General features: G+C 34.8%; 1 protein-coding gene across 18 annotated transcripts in view; it reads right to left on the bottom strand.

Moving 5' to 3' along the window:
- CHD9 (chromodomain helicase DNA binding protein 9) overlaps positions 1–18,366 on the bottom strand; it is a 244,116-nt gene that overhangs the window by 50,944 nt on the left and 174,806 nt on the right. For all 18 annotated transcript variants that reach the window (XM_082438894.1, XM_082438891.1, XM_082438893.1 and 15 more), the window contains 3 exons: positions 6,041–6,151; positions 1,549–1,745; positions 886–1,085 (listed from right to left, as the gene is read on the bottom strand). In XM_082438894.1, the coding sequence (XP_082295020.1) occupies positions 886–1,085; positions 1,549–1,745; positions 6,041–6,151 (508 nt within the window). The remainder of the gene's footprint in view (positions 1–885; positions 1,086–1,548; positions 1,746–6,040; positions 6,152–18,366) is intronic.

Below are 18,366 nucleotides of genomic sequence, written 5' to 3'. Positions count from 1 at the left end.
GAACAGGCACTTTAACAGGTATTTGTTGATTAAACAGAATAAAATTGTAAAACCAATTTAAGGGCATAGTAATCTTTTTACCTTTATAGAAAATTCAATTATTTTACGCAAAAAAGAATGTTCGTAGGGTTATGGAGCAAATGTTACTTGTATATACCTCTGATGGGACTATAAATTGACACAGCCACGTTTGATAGCAAATTAAAATAGTTATAACAATTTTAAATGTATATACCACAGTGTTCCAAATTTTAATATACACACTAATTGCTGAGGAACTTGTTAAAATGTAGATTATGATGCAGTAAGTCTGAGGGCTAAGATTCTGCATTTCTAAGAAGCTCCTGGGAGATGCTGATGCTGTTAACACACAGACCACATTTTAGGTCCTAAGGAGGTATATATTGCTGTACCTCAACGATCCCATTTCTTGGTATTTACTTTAGTAGAAGATTTATTCCTGTGCACAAGGAGGAATGTACAAGGATCTTCACTAAAACCTGTTTCTCAATTATCTAAAATTGGAAACATCCTAAACGCCCATCATCAAAGGAGATGCTAAATGAATTAAGAAATATCCATACTATGGACTACTAAGCAGGAGTTTAAAAAATAAAATAGATCTACATGAATACAGATGGGCTGATCTCTAAGACATACTATTGGGTCAACAACCTGTAAACAAATACATGTTTGATAACAGTATATAAAACCCAACCAAACTGATAACACTGGTCTTTTCCAACTTGGAACTTGAATTGAGAGTGAAGCTTAAGGGTTCTTTGCCATTATCTGAAATGCTTCAGTATTTTATAGGGTACTATGTGAAGTGCTACTTACATAACTTAAACTAAATTTAAAAAGGAAATAAAAGAATGTTCTTACCTAGATGATTTTGTAGCTCTCTTGTCTGCCCATCTTCAGTTGGAGTAATGAGATCCCATATGAAGCCTTTAATTTTCTCATCTCCTCGGTAGTGAACAAGGCAATAAGCTAAGAGGGCTCGGCAAATTATTTCCACATCGTGCTCATTTAGCTGTCTTTTAAAACGGCCATGAGACAAAATCTCTCTCCATCGGCCCCACCTAGTTAAAAAAAGGTATATTTATATTAATATTGGGTGAAATTCTAGAGAAAACATAACTCATGGATAAAAGGCCTGAAACCTGCAAAAAACACACTTTGTCACTGATAGGCTTTACCTATTAAAGTTTTTTCCCCCACAGAATAAACTGCAGAGTCATGGTATAGTAATTTCTAGTATATTTTATTGAATAATGGATAACAATATTATCCATTTTGTGTTACTGAATATGCAAATCTGAGAACAACAAGGAGTTTGATATTAGCAATACATATATAATATTAAAATTTAAAGATATCTCATCAACTGCTATTAAGTATATGTTAAATACATAAATGCATGGTACTTAAAAAATACATTTTATTAATTCTAACAAGATAAAAAGTGTATTAGAATATAGTATATGTTTCCCGTAAATTTGTACACCAGACTACTAACAGTAAACATTAAAAATAGTATTTTACCCATAAACTAGCAGATTTTTCTCTACTCTAAAGCATTCAGTTCTTCCATAGCCATTCGAACGCTCACAGGGTCTCCGGAGTTTGGGCTTTTCATCTCCTTCACTTTCAGCTTCAGATAATTCAGCCAATTCATCTTTTGTGGCACTGAAGGGTCTTGTTTGTTTCCTAATTCTTGGAGTGTCAATAACCAAGCTGTTCTGTAAAATTTAACAGCTATTACTTGAAGGTCCTTTTATTATTTTGCTTATAACAATATTTTACATTTTTACCTTTCAAACTGTACAAACAATAAAACAATTTTAAAAAGCCAGAACAAAGAAATTACTAACAATTCCACTGACCTACCAAATCAACATAAAATTTTTATATTCCTTTAAAATCCTTATTACCATTTGTCATAATTTCATGACATTACAATCATAGGATAAAAAAAAATTTGGTATACGGCTTTATTTACTGTATTGTGCTTCTACAACCATAAACTATATTTTAAATTGAATTTATGCATCATAATTTTCTTTACCTAATTAATTCATAATGTAATTTGAATTAATACAAATAGATTGTTTTAAATTTTTAAAATATATAATGCTAAAAAGTAAATCTTTGTAATCTAAGTTTATCCTAAAGATAAGTCCAAAGGAAGTGAAATATCCAGAAATGGAAATATTGGTCAAAGGGCATAATTATTTTATGGATCTAGAATCATATTTCAGTGCTTTCCAAAAGACTTACACTAATATACAACTAGCAAGGTAATAAGCGTATGAACCTCACTATGTTCAATGCAGTTTAATTCATTCAAAACAACTTAAGTTGACAAACTTTTATCTTTATTGAGCAATTTCTCTAAGTTAGGCACTATGTTATGGGCTGGGACTAAGATAGCTTTCTGCTCATGAGAAATTCACATTCTTGAGGCTCAGTTTAACGTGTAAACAAATAAATGCTATTCAGGATGCAATATTTTATAAGATGGGTGCCAAAAAAGTCAGAAAGATTTACAAAGTAGTGATACTAGAAAGAGATCTTCAAGAACGAGAAGTAGTTTGCTAGGCATCCAAGAAGGACATGGCATTATAAGTGAAGAAAACAGTAATGGACCTGAAAAGGTATTCTATGTTCAAGTCCTAGAGCAGAAGAGGGTAAACGTTCGCAGGGGAAGCAGGGACCAGACCACGTAGGTTCTGCTGTCCCACAGTAGTATGAACACAGTGCACTGAATTTAAAGGGGTACCTAATGTTAATATGTCTTAATACTGGTGACATTAACCTTCTCTATTAAGTTTTTCCACTGTAAACTTACTAGTTTTCTTTTTGTAATTAATAAATATTTTGGAAGATATACTTTGAAGATATATAAAAATTCTGTTTCTCCTTAAATTCTACACACTAATTTTAGAATTCATCAATGGGGTGGATTAATTGAGATTTTCTATTTCTCTTATTCCTTCTACATTTATTAATTGGCACCTTCTATATAAGAAAGAGCTGACAAGGACCTACTGTATAACACAGGGAACTATACTCAGTATTTTGTAATAAGCTTAAAAGAATCTGAAAAAAAATTATGTATTTATAACAAACACTTTGTTGTATACCTGAAACGAAAACATCGTAAATCAACCTACTTCAATAAAAATAATTACTTAATTAAAAAAAAGAAAGAGTTGTCCCTTTCCCTGGTCCCAACTTAAAAAAAAAAACAAACCATAATTGTATTTTCTCTTGAGTAAATTTTCAAGTGTCTTTTGCCCATAATCTTTTAAGATTTTATTTCTACTTGTGATCAATTTACATTAGCTTCTATATAATAAAAATATTAACTTTCATATATACTTCTGCTACAAATAGTCACCAGTCTGATTGCACTTTTATTTTTCCATTACATAATTTTTAGTCATATATTTGAATATGCTGATTATTTCCTTTGTGGTTTGTTTCTAATTTAGAATGTTTTCCCACCAAATATTTGATAAAATAGAAATCTAGTTTTTCTATTTTTTCATGCTTTGTTTCAAAAATAAATTTTTTATCACAAATTGGAGTTTACTTGGTATAGAGTATGTTATTAAAATGTTCCCCCAATGCTAACTCAAATTCTAATCATGATTATTAAATAATCCCTTTTTCTCTAATGCTATTTCTTTATTTACATCCTACAATTTGATCTTCTCCTGTTCTTATTCTATTCTTTGCTCTATATACATTTCTCTCAGTATCATGGTTCCTTTATAATATGTTAATATGCTTTTATGTTTTAACATATAGTAAGTAATGCCAGTCTGTCTTCATGGTACTTCTTGTCAGAAAATTATAAAATTTTTAAACAGAGTACAAATTAGAAAACATAACTGCAAAGTATTACATGACTATATGCTTGTATAAGTTTATTTATAAAATCCATAACTCCTTAGGATAATCTATAAGGCCCTATTGATATGAGCCATACCTATCATCTCTGACCTAACCTGTCACCACTCTCACTACCTCCCTACATTCTGACACAATGCCATTTCTATTTCTGGAACACAGTAAGCTTATTTCAAACAATGGCTCACTGCCATTCCCTCTACCTTGAAAGCTTTTATCTCATGTCTTTACACTGTTGGCTCGTTCTCATCATTCAAGTCTCAGCACAGATGTCCCCTCAGAGTGACCTCCCTTGACCACTTTCCCTAATGCTATCTCCACTCCTCCAGGCATTCTCTACCATCTTACCATTTTATTTTCTTCAGTCTCAGAAATTATCTTATATATCTGTTTACTTACTTACCAGAATTTGTAAGCTCTATTGAAGCAGTGGTTCATCTGTCTTGTTCATTTTAGCCCTAATGTGAGAATGGTACTTGGCTCACAGTGTGCTCTAGCTGGATCCAGCACAAATGTACGAGTGTCTGTGTATTACCACTATAATACTTTTGAAAAATCATAAACAAACATCACACTGTAAGTACTGTTCTATTTCTCTTTCTAAAGTTAACTGTTTTGTCTTAGAGCTCTATGTGAGTACATAGGGATCTACATAATTATTTTTACTTACTGCGTTAGACAGTATAAAAGTACCAATTAGTTTCTAATTTTTTTCTAAAATGAAAAATGTTGCGATGTACATCACTGTACTACATTATCTTGTACATGTGTGATTACTGCTGTAAGACAGATTCCAAAAAGTGGATTTAATATTGTTGAGTATTTATTCTTCCAGGGGAATTTTAGATTTTGTCTGGTTATATTAACAAATTATTACCATTTTGATTGGGGCTGCATTTCTATGTTTATTAACTCAACCTACAAATGTTTAAAATATGTAGTTTTTCTTCCCAATTGACAAATCTCACAATTAAGTTTGGTAATTCACTTTACTGAAATCATATACGTCCAGTAGGTATTCCCCTAAGTGTTCTAAATCTTTTTTTCTACTACGAAGTAGACTTCCTCCTCCATATATTTTTCTACTGCTGTTAGTACTGATATTTAAGAAGGCTAAATGGCATATTTATCTTCTATCAGTTAATTCACTAATTCATCTATTAATTTTATAGTGGTTTGCAAATTCCATTGACTTTTTAAGGCATATAAACATGTCAATATGAAAATAGTAATATTTTAATAAATATCTCTTTCTAATTTACTTTTTTATAATGTTTCATACAGAATTATACATATTTCCAAAATATATTAAATAATAATTATCATTGGGCAGTGGCATTATTCCTTGTTGTAAAGTTTTACATCTTGTAAGGTTATCTATTAAAATAGATACCATGCATCAATGCTTAATATAAATTTCTTTTAATCATTTAGCAGTTATTTTGGCAGTAGGTAAGGCTCACAAACATTGATTCCTATAAAGTATTAGACAGGTAGGTGTCTTTTGAAGTGAACAGTTACGTTATTATCAGTTCCATGAATTCTGTGCTAGCTTTTTGGCCCTTTCTTCCTTAACTCCAAGGGATGTTATAAAAGAAACAGTTTAAAAATGCCACTTTCTTTATTTTTTTAATTTCATAATATTTACTAAGCATAGATAGATCTATGTACGTAAGTAGGATTGGATCTTAAATTTTTTATGGTTGTCAGATTTTGAAGATGCCACTTTCTTGACTGCTTTTTATTTCTCCTTTTGTATTTGACTAGATCATCATTAATGGTATCTGACACCAAAATAACAAAAAGAAGGTTAAAAAGCGAAATAAAAGTAATCCATTATTTGAAGACATTTTAAAAATTAAAAAATATATTATAATTTTAAGAACATAAATAACCTCCAAAAAACTTTCCCTGTATTACAACCTATCATGACAAATATCAGAAGAATTAAACTGAAGCAGTGCCTGACTCAATGTTATCATTCTACTGCCCTGTATCAATTTAGTTATGCAGATAAATTTATTTCAGTAAGTACACAGTTGAACACCTTAAAATATTATAATAATATTACCAAAGTATTCCCAGAGGTAATTTTTTTAAAAAGGAAATAAATACTTACTCTACCACTGATGGCATCTATATCTATTTCTGCCTTTTTCGCCCATTTTTGCCAGAAGTTGGGATCATCTAAGGAAATATCTGTTCGGTTTCCAGATGCCACAAAACTTGCCTGAAATACATAATGGTAGTTTTTCAAAATGTTTTGAAACTTAGAGGAAAAATCTATCAAAGTATATCTAAAACCTTATCTCTTCACATTTAGTGTGGATAGAATTTGAATTCAGCATATACACACATACACTCAAAGTACGTTTCAAACTACGATGGTCTGAAACATATCACAGCATCTGCTTAAGGCGAAAGGCTTAATACCAACACAGGCTAGAGTTTTAGGAGCAAAGTTAAAGAAGTTATTATTGTTGTTTGACTTTTAAACTTTGGGTAAGCAGGGATCAAATCTTTTTGGTCAAAAAACCACACAGGATACAAAATTGCATTTTAGAAATACTACACAACAACCCAGCAATCCCACTACTGGGCATATACCCTGAGAAAATCATAATTCAAAAAGAGTCATGTACCACAATGTTCATTGTAGCACTATTTACAATAGCCAGCACATGGAAGCAACCTAAGTGTCCATCGACAGATGAATGGATAAAGATGTGGCACATACATAAAATGGAATATTACTCAGACATAAAAAGAAACGAAATTGAGTTATTTGTGGTGAGGTGGATGGACCTAGAGTCTGTCATACAGAGTGAAGTAAGTCGGAAAGAGAAAAACAAATACTGTATGCTGACACATATATATGGAATCTAAAAAAAAAAGGTTCTGAAGAACCTAGGGGCAGGACAGGAATAAAGACGCAGACGTAGAGAATGGACTTGAGCACACGGGGAGGAGGAAGGGTAAGCTGGGACGAAGTGAGAGAGTGGCATGGACATATATACACTACCAAATATAAAATAGATAGCTAGTGGGAAGCAGCTGTATAGCACAGGGAGATCAGTCAGTGCTTTGTGACCACCTAGAGGGGTGGGAGGGAGACGCAAGAGGGAGGAGATATGGGGATATATGTATATGTATAGCTGATTCACTTTGTGATAAAGCAGAAACTAACATACCATTGTAAAGCAATTATACTCGGATAAAGATGTTAAAAAAAAAAATCAAAAAAAAAAAAAAAAAAAAAAGAAAGGAAATACTACACGAATAGGGACTTCCCAGGTGGTCCAGTGGTTACGACTCCACACTCCCAACGCAGGGGGCCTGGGTTCAATCCATGGTGGGGCAACTAAGATCCCACGTACCTCAACTAAGCTCATGCACTGCAACTACTGAGCCCGCATGCTTTAGAGCCCTCACGTCACAACTAGAGAGCCTGCGTGCTACAATAAAGACCCAGTGCAGCCAAAATAAATAAATTAACTTTTTTTAAAAAAAGAAATACTACATGAATATTAAGAAATTAGGTTACAAGAAGAATTTCAAACCTATGTGCCCTAGACAGTTCATTTTCTGGTATTCTCCTACTTTATTTCCATCCCATTTTTACATAGATATGTCTCCTAAAAAATGCAATATAGAATATGAGAAATACAGAAAAATGAGTCACTGCCTATCTCTATTTTAAAAACTCTTTTCCTTACAAAAAAATACTGCATAAGCATTGTAAAAACTTAAGAAATTACAGAAGAATAAAAGAAAATATAAATGATTTATTTTCTTAAATGTTGCAGAAATTATAAAATCTTTTCATTGGGCCTAACTTTAGATATTACAGCTCAACACTGTGATTCATAAATAACCATTATTTGCAACATAAGTTCCTAAAAATAGATATGCTGCTTCAAAGAAAAGTTATCAAAGTGCTTTATAAAAATGAAATACACAGCAAAGATATAAAATGATTTAAGAAAAGGGCTTGAAAGATGCATGCTCAACTTGTACAAGGATAAATGGAAGGAGCTTCCAGGTGTCCGCTCCTCTGGTGAGATGGAGTCGGGAGACGCTCTCCTCAGCTCCTTGCCTGGGTGGGGAAGTCAGCCTGTAGGGCCGGCAGAAATCCTCGTTTGAGGGCCCAACCGAGTTCCCCAGTCAGAGTGCTGCAGCTGAGGGGAGCGGCTGCTTGGGACTACTGTTCAGGCGCTGCAGAAAGCCCTCCTGGAATCTGACATGTAATCACTTTGGGACTGTTGGCCAGCTGCTCCTACCTGGCCACATGAAGGCTCAGACTGTTCCAGTTTCTGAACTGAAGAGAACCAATACTATTAGCATATTTCTCACCACCATGAATGCAAGGTATTTCAATGAAGAGTATAAGGAGGACATATACAAATCCCAGACTGGCATGTGCAAGTTCTGAGGAATGGTGGAATAACCCCAATGTATCTGGGTGACCTTTGGAGACAGCTGAGACAGAGATACAACAGGGCAGTGGCTGACACCCAACTCATAGCCCAGTTTCGCCAGCCATGTGGCTGACAAGGTCTTGGTGCTCCAAGCGGCTGTCAGGCCTGAGCCTCTGAGGCGGGAGAGCCAGTTCAGGACACTGGTCCCGCAGAGACCTCCCGGCCCCACGTAATATCAATTGGCGAGAGCTCTCCCAGAGATCTCCATCTCAACGCTAACACCCAGCTCCACTCAATAACCAGCAAGCTCCAGTGCTGGACACCCCATGCCAAACAACTAGCAAGACAGGAAAACAACCCCACCCATTAGCAGAGAGGCTGCCTAAAATCATAGTAAGTTCACAGACACCCCAAAACACCACTGGACGCAGTCCTCCCCACCAGGAAGACAAGATCCAGTCTCATCCACCAGAACACAGGCACCAGTACCCTCCACCAGGAAGACTACACAACCCACTGAACAAACCTTACTCACTGGGGGCAGACACCAAAAACAATGGGAACTACGAACCTGTAGCCTGTGAAGAGGAGACCCCAAACGCAGTAAGTTAAGCAAAATGAGAAGACAGAGAAATAAACAGCAGATGAAGGAGCAAAGTAAAAACCCACCAGACCAAACAAATGAAGAGGAAATAGGCAGTCTACCTGAAAAAGAATTCAGAGTAACGATAGTAAAGATGATCCAAAGTCTTGGAAATAGAATGGAGAAGATACGAGAAACGTTTAACAAGGACCTAGAAGAACTACAGAGCAAACAATGATGACCAACACAATAAATGAAATTAAAAATTCTCTAGAAGGAATCAAGAGCAGAATAACTGAGGCAGAAGAACGGATAAGTGACCTGGAAGATAAAATAGTGGAAATAACTACCGCAGAGCAGAATAAAGAAAAAAGAGTGAAAAGAATTCAGGACAGTCTCAGAGATCTCTGGGACAACATTAAACGCACCAACATTCGAATTATGGGGGTCCCAGGAGAAGAAGAGAAAAGGGGACTGAGAAAATATTTGAAGAGATTATAGTTGAAAGGTTCCCGAATATGGGAAAGGAAATAGTCAATCAAGTCCAAGCACAGAGTCCCATACGGGATAAATCCAAAGAGAAACACACCAAGACATATTAATCAAACTATCAAAAATTAAATACAAAGAAAAAATATTAAAAGCAGCAAGGGAAAAGCAACAAATAACATACAAGGGAATCCCCATAAGGTTAACAGCTTATCTTTCAGCAGAAACTCTGCAAGCCAGAAGGGCGTAGCAGGACATACTTAAAGTGATGAAAGGGAAAAACCTACAACTAAGATTACTCTACCCAGCAAAGATCTCATTCAGATTCGAAGGAGAAATTAAAACCTTTACAGACAAGCAAGAATTCAGCACCATGAAACCAGCTTTACAACAAATGCTAAAGGAACTTCTCTAGGCAGGAAACACAAGAGGAGGAAAAGACCTACAATAACAAACCCAAAACAGTTAAGAAAATGGTAATAGGAACATATATGTCGATAATTTCCTTAAATATATATGGATTAAATGCTCCAACCAAGAGACAAAGACTGGCTGAATGAATACAAAAACAAGACCCGTATATATGCTATCTATAAAAGACCCACCTAAGACCTAGGGACACATACAGACTGAAAATGAGGGGATGGAAAAAGATATTCCATGCAAATGGAAATCAAAAGAAAGCTGGAGTAGCAATTCTCTTATCAGACAAAATAGAATTTAAAATAAAGACTATTACATGAGACAAAGAAGGACACTACATAATGATCAAGGGATCAATCCAAGAAGAAGATATAACAATTGTAAATATTTATGTAGCCAATATAGGAGCACCTCAGTACATAAGGCAAATGTTAACAGCCAAAAAAGGGGAAATTGACTAACACAATAATAGTAGGGTACTTTTAACACCCCACTTTCACCAATGGACAGATCATCCAAAATGAAAATAAATAAGGAAACACAAGCTTTAAATGATACACTAAACAAGATGGACTTAATTGATAATCAGAGGACATTCCATCCAAAAACAACAGAATACACTTTCTACTCAAGTGCTCATGGAACATTTTCCAGGACAGATCACATCTTGGGTCACAAATCAAGCCATGGTAAATTTAAGAAAACTGAAATCGTATCAAGTATCTTTTCCGACCACAACGCTATAAGACTAGATAACAATTACAGGAAAAAAACTGTAAAAAACACAAACCCATAGAGGCTAAACAATACACTACTAAATAACCAAGAGATCACTGAAGAAATCAAAGAGGAAATCAAAAAATACCTAGAAACAAATGACAATGAAAACACGATGACCCAAAACCTATGGGATGCAGCAAAAGCAGTTCTAAGAGGGAAGTTTATAGCAATACAATCCTATGTCAAGAAACAAGAAACATCTCAAATAAAAAACCAAACCTTATACCTAAAGCAATTAGAGAAAGAAAAGCAAAAAACCCCCAAAGTTTGCAGAAGGAAAGAAATCATAAAGATCAGATCAGAAATAAATGAAAAAGAAATGAAGGAAATGATAGTAAACATCAATAAAAGTAAAAGCTACTTCTTTGAGAAGATAAACAAAATTGATAAACCATTAGCCAGACTCATCAAGAAAAAAAGGGAGACGACTCAAATCAATAGAATTAGAAATGAAAACGGAGACCTAACAACTGACACTGCAGAAATATAAAGGATCATGAGAGATTACTACAAGCAACTATATGCCAATAAAATGGACAACCTGGAAGAAATGGACAAATTCTTAGAAAAGCACAACCTTCTGAGACTGAACCAGGAAGAAATAGGAAATATAAACAGACCAATCACAAGCATTGAAATTGAGACTAAGATTAAAAATCTTCCAACAAACAAAAGCCCAGGACCAGATGGCTTCACAGGCGAATTCTATCAAACATTAAGAGAAAAGTTAACACCTATCCTTCTCAAACTCTTCAAAAATATAGCAGAGGGAGGAACACTCCCAAACTCATTCTACGAGGTCACCATCACCCTGATACCAAACCCAGACAAAGATGTCACAAAGAAAGAAAACTACAGGCCAATATCACTGATGAACATAGATGCCAAAATCTCAACAAAATATTAGCAAACAGAATCCAGCAGCACATTAAAAGGATCATACACCCTGATCAAGTGGGGTTTATCCCAGGAATGTAAGGATTCATCAATATACGCAAATCAATCAATGTGATAAACCATATTAACAAATTGAAGGAGAAAAACCATATGATCATCTCAATAGATGCAGAAAAAGCTTTTGACAAAATTCAACACCCATTTATGATAAAAACCGTCCAGAAAATAGGCATAGAGGCAATTTACCTCAACATAATAAAGGCCACGTATGACAAACCCACAGCCAACACTGTTCTCAAGGTGAAAAACTGAAACCATTTCCACTAAGATTAGGAACAAGACAAGGTTACCCACTCTCACCACTATTATTCAACATAGTTTTGGAAGTTTTAGCCACAGCAATCACAGAAGAAAAAGAAATAAAAGGAATCCAAATTGGAAAAGAAGTAAAAAAGTGTCACTGTTTGCAGATGACATGATACTATACATAAAGGATCCTAAAGATGCTACCACAAAACTACTAGAGCTAATCAATTTGGTAAAGTAGCAGGATACAAAATTAATGCACAGAAATCTCTTGCATTCCTATACACTAATGATGAAAAATCAGAAAGAGAAATTAAGGAAACACTCCCATTTACCATTGCAACAAAAAGAATAAAATACCTCTGAATAAACCTACCTAAGGAGACAAAAGAGCTGTATGCAGAAAACTATAAGACACTGATGAAAAAAATTAAAGATGATACAAATAGATGGAGAGATATACCATGTTCTTGGATTGGAAGAATCAACATTGTGAACATGACTATACTACCCAAAGCAATCTACAGATTCAATGCAATCCCTATCAAACTACCAATGGCATTTTTCACAGAACTAGAACAAAAAATTTCACAATTTGTATGGAAACACAAAAGACCCCGAACAGCCAAAGCAATCTTGAGAAAGAGAAACAGAGCAGGAGGAATCAGGCTCCCAGACTTCAGACTATACTACAAAGCTACAGTAATCAAGACAGTATGGTACTGGCACAAAAACAGAAATATAGATCAATGGAACAGGAGAGAAAGCCCAGAGATAAACCCACGCACATATGGTCACCTTATCTTTGATAAAGGAGGCAAGAATATACAATGGAGAAAAGATATCCTGTTCCTTAAGTGGTGTTGGGAAAACTGGACAGCTACATGTAAAAGAAAGAAATTAGAACACTACCTAACACCATACACAAAAATAAACTCAAAATGGATTAAAGACCTAAGTGTAAAGCCAGACACTATCAAACTCTTAGAGGAAAACACAGGCAGAACACTCTATGACATAAATCACAGCAAGATCCTTTTTGACTCACCTCCTAGAGAAAGGGAAATAAAAACAAAAAGAAACAAATGGGACCTAGTGAAACTTAAAAATTTTGCACAGCAAAGGAAACCATAAACAAGATGAAAAGACAACCCTCAGAATGGGAGAAAATATTTGCAAACGAAGCAACTGACAAAGGATTAATCTCCAAAATATACAAGCAGCTCATGCAGCTGAACATCAAAAAAACAAAACACCCAATCCCAAAATGGGCAAAAGACCTAAATAGACATTTCTGCAATGAAGATACAGAGATTGCCAACAAACACATGAAAGGATGGTCAGTATCACTAATCATTAGAGAAATGCAAATCAAAACTACAATGAGTTATCACCTCACACGGGTCAGAATGGCCATCATCAAAAAATCTACAAACAATAAATGCTGGAGAGGGTGTGGAGGAAAGGGAACCCTCTTGCACTGTTGGTGGGAATGTACATTGATACAGCCACTATGGAGAAAAGTATGTAGGTTCCTTAATAAACTAAAAATAGAACTACCATACGACCTAGCAATCCCACTGCTGGGCATATACCCTGAGAAAACCATCATTCAAAAAGAGTCATGAACCAAAATGCTCATTGCAGCTCTATTTACAATAGCCAGGACATGGAAGCAACCTAAATGTCCATTATCGGATGAATGGATAAAGAAGATGTGGCACATATACACAATGGAATATTACTCAGCCATAAAAAGAAACAAAATTGAATTATTTGTAGTGAGGTGGATGGACCCAGAGTCTGTCATACAGAGTGAAGTAAGTCAGAAAGAGAAAAACAAACACCGTACGCTAACACATATATATGGAATCTAAAAAAAAAAAGGTTCTGAAGAACCTAGGGGCAGGACAAGAATAAAGACGCAGATGCAGAGAATGGACTTGAGGACACAGGGAGGGAGAAGGGTAAGCTGGGACGAAGTGAGAGAATGGCATGGACATATATACCCTACCAAATGTAGAATGGATGGCTGGTGGGAAGCAGGTGCATATCACAGGGAGATCGGCTCCATGCTTTGTGACCACCTAGAGGGGTGGGATAGGGAGGGTGGGAGGGAGACACAAGAAGGAGGGGATATGGGGATATGTGTATACGTATGGTTGATTCACTGTTATACAGCAGAAGCTAATGCACCATTGTAGAGCAATTATACTCCAATAAAGATGTTGAAAAAAAAAAAGAATAAATGGAAGAATATGGCCACATAAAATGATTTTCAAAGGAGAATATAATTAGTGAATGGCTGTAGGATAATGCCTAATTATCTGGGATATAATGAAATGATAAAAATCTTCATTAAAGAACCCATTTCGATGGAACTTTAAAATAAAGAAAATTACACATAGGAAAGGTAATAAAACTATTACAAGCAAAGAAGCCATTTATGACATTCAAGATAACTGAAAATTTTAACACTGGGAAATTGATGATATCAGGAACTAGTGTTGGGAATTCCCTGGCGGTCCTGTGGTTAGGACTCTGCACTCTCACTGCCAAGGGTGTGGGTTCAATCACTGGTCGGGGAACTAAGATCCCACAAGCCGCCTGGTGCGGCCAAAAGAAGAAAAAAAAGGAATTAGTGTTAATTTTATGTTAAAACGTGATTAATAGTATCATGGTTGTGTTAAAGAAATCTTTATCTTTAGAGGTACAGATGGAAACATTTATAGAAGTGATGATACTGTGTCTGGGGTTTGCTTTAAATTAATATGATATGCAAACTATTATATATAGAATGGATAAACAGCAAGGTTCTACTGTATAGCACAGGGAACTATATTCAATATCACATAATAAACCAACATGGAAAAGGACATGTGTATATATATATATATATGTATAACTGAATTACATTACTGTACAGCAGAAATTAACACAACGTTGTAAACCAACTATACTTCAATAAAATAAATTTTAAAAAATAAAAAATAAAAAGTAAAATAATATGAAAGATGGGTAGGGTGGTTATGAAAGTTTAGTATGAGTAAATAATTGTTGAAGCTGGGTGATAAATACACAGCTCTCATTATACTATTCTATTTTTGTAGTTTGAATGTTTATAAAACATCTAAAAAATTAGTAGGACAGGACTTCCCTGGCGATCCAGTGTTTAAGACTCTGTGCTTCCACTTCAGGGGGAGCGGGTTTGATGCTTGGTCAGGGAACTAAGATCCCCCATGCCACGTGGCACGGCAAAAATAAACAAACAAACAAACAAACAAATAAATAATAAAATAAAAAATGAGAAGGAAAAAAACTAAAATCCTAAATGCTTCTTGCTGAACTTTGCCATGTCTGTTCATGTATTGTTTACCAAGTAATATTCATTCCATCAAACATTCTTTTGAGACTGGGTTATTAAGATGCTTGTTTGTAGGAAGTATTTAACTATTATAAATATTTAAAAATATGCATTTTTCTGGCATATTTACGAAACAAGTCACAGAAATAAATGCTTTGACAAAATGAATTTAAATTCCCTTTTTTTGTTTGTTCTAAACTATAGCTTTATTATTATGAAACTACCAAAAAAAGCAATTTTTTATTTCTTTGAAATGATGAGTGTGGTAGGCTGAATAATGGCTTGCAAAGATATTTAGGTCTTAATTCCTGGAACCTTGTGAATGTTAGTTTATATGGCAAAAGAGCCTTGGCAGATGTGCTTAAGTTAAGGATCCTGAAATGGGGAGATTAGACTATATTATCAAGGCAGGCCCTAAATTCAATCACAACTGTCCTGAATGCAAGAGGAAAGAAGAGGAGATTTCACCACAGAACAGGAAAAGGCTGTGTGACAAGAGAAGCTGAGACTGGAATAATGTGGTCACAACCAAGAAATGTAGGCACTCTTAAAAGCTGGAAGACATAAGAAACTGATCCTCTCCTAAAGCCTCCAGAAGAAATCAGCCCTGCTGACATCTTAATTTTAGCCCTGTAAGACTCATTTTGGGGTTCTGGCACTCCGAACTGTAAAAGAATAAATCTGTGTTGTTTTAAGCCACTAAATTTGTGGTAATTTGTTACAGTGGCAACAGAAAATAATACAGTGAGATACCTCTTAATGACAAACCACATATTCTAAAAACTCATAATCAAGTTAAAAGAGTAAAGGTTAACTAGAGTTTGATAAAATGAAAAGTAGATAGCCATCATCTCCTGCATAGAAGTATATGATGACAATTCATCAACATGGTATGAATATGAGTAACAGACATCTTAACTAAACCCAAGTAATTCCAAATCTATGAGGGGACTTCATTTTGTTAATTCACAAAGGAATTTCTCCTAATTGATGACAAACAATATCCACATTTTCAAATCTTCATTAATATAAGCCCATGAATTTTCAGGAACAATGGAAAGTTCACTGAAGTTCACAGGGTTTTATTTTGTCCTACAGTTTCATTGATATATGCCTCTTGAGAAGCCATTAAATATGAAAAGTCACTAAAAGGAAATAATTAGATTTTTGAAACATACTACTTTATGGTTGCTTATCTTAAAAAAAAAGTTCTATGTTACAGTAGATAATCAGTTTTGTGCTGCTACCTTATAATTGTTGATAATTAAAATAACTTGCCCAGAAGAAACTATACTTCACAATTAAATGGCTTTTAAAATATATATTCACAAAAACTAAAAATAGAACTACCATACGACCCAGCAATCCCACTACTGGGCATATACCGAGAAAACCATAATTCAAAAAGAGTCATGAACCAAAATGTTCATTGCAGCTCTATTTACAATAGCCAGGACATGGAAGCAACCTAAATGTCCATTATCGGATGAATGGATAAAGAAGATGTGGCACATATATACAATGGAATATTACTCAGCCATAAAAAGAAACGAAATGGAGTTATTTGTAGTGAGGTGGATGGAGATAGAGTCTGTCATACAGAGTGAAGTAAGTCAGAAAGAGAAAAACAAATACAGTATGCTAACACATATATATGGAATCTAAGGGGAAAAAAAAAAAAGGTCATGAAGAACCTAGTGGCAAGACAAGAATAAAGACACAGACCTACTAGAGAATGGACTCGAGGATATGGGGAGGGGGAAGGGTAAGATGTGACAAAGTGAGAGAGTGGCATGGACATATAAACACTACCAAACGTAGAATAGATAGCTAGTGGGAAGCAACCGCATAGCACAGGGAGATCAGCTCTGTGCTTTGTGACCACCTAGAGGGGTGGGATAGGGAGGGTGGGAGGGAGGGAGATGCAAGAGGGAAGAGATATGGGAACATATGTATATGTATAACTGATTCACTTTGTTATAAAGCAGAAACTAACACACCATTGTAAAGCAATTATACTCCAATAAAGATGTTAAAAAATATATATATATATATTCATTATAAGAAAAATGATAAATTTATTTTTCAATCTTCAAAATTTTTAATATTTGTAAATAATTCCAGATGCTCTTGTTAACTGACATATAACCTACTTTCAAGATGACATATAAAATTCTCAAAGTTTTTTTTTTGGGGGGTCGCACTGCATGGCATGTGGGATCCTAGTTTCCCCTGCAGTGGAAGCAAGGAGTCTTAACCACTGGACCTCCAGGGAAGTCCCTCTCAAGGTTTCTAACAATGGATTAATGCCTACAGAAATGAAATGCCTGTTGTAGAAGATTCCATCAAGTATCGGTTTACTGCCTACTTTCAACTGTTAAATCAATATCTCAGTTTCCCTCAAAATATTTTTCTTAACATGTATTCCTTTAATCATTAAATTCCTTTATTATTTGCAAGGGAAGTTTTAAATGGTGAAGTCTATCTTCCTATATGAGAAAGTAGCAGAAGATCTTAGGTGCCAAAGAAGGGCCCTTATAAGTAAGCAATCCAACTGAAGCTTGATTTAGACCGCTTTTGTTTTCTTTTTGTAAATTAAGCAACTCAAAGCCTTTTGTTCTACACCAAATTTAACAGCAGACCAGAAACTTTTCTGTTTCTAGGATCCACCTAACTGCCCTTATGAAAATCTCTCAAAACAAGATTTACGTGATATAACCACTTGTAAATGAGGTTACCAATAATGAGTTAATCGATGGATATATTTACTAACTCTAATTAGTCTTATTATGCACCCTGCTCCATAAATGTAGCTTCTTATCAAAAGCTCTTTGATAATACATAGAAACATGGATTGGAATTACATTTACCAAAACCACTGAAAATAACTGCTCAGCTGAAGTTTCTGGACATTCCAAGGAAAAGCAAAAAATAGTATCAACTTTATTCCTTTGGTGCCACTATATAGTAGTGCCATATTCCACTAATATGCCAAATGCCCACCATGTAGTGGCATTCCCACACATTTATGGAAATGAAAAAATTATAATACAAGTACAGGTTTATGTGGTACCTCTTCAGCTATTGCGGTACCTTTTCAGTAAGCTCTCTTTTCAAATGCAACAATTACTCCCTGGTTTGAGGGTTTAAAATAGATAGTTAAGTGCTTAAGTATTTCACATTCT

Source organism: Balaenoptera physalus (genome assembly GCF_965194825.1).
Source record: "Balaenoptera physalus genome assembly, chromosome: 19".
Lineage (NCBI taxonomy): Eukaryota > Metazoa > Chordata > Mammalia > Artiodactyla > Balaenopteridae > Balaenoptera > Balaenoptera physalus.
This window is presented reverse-complemented; position numbering and strand designations above follow the sequence as displayed.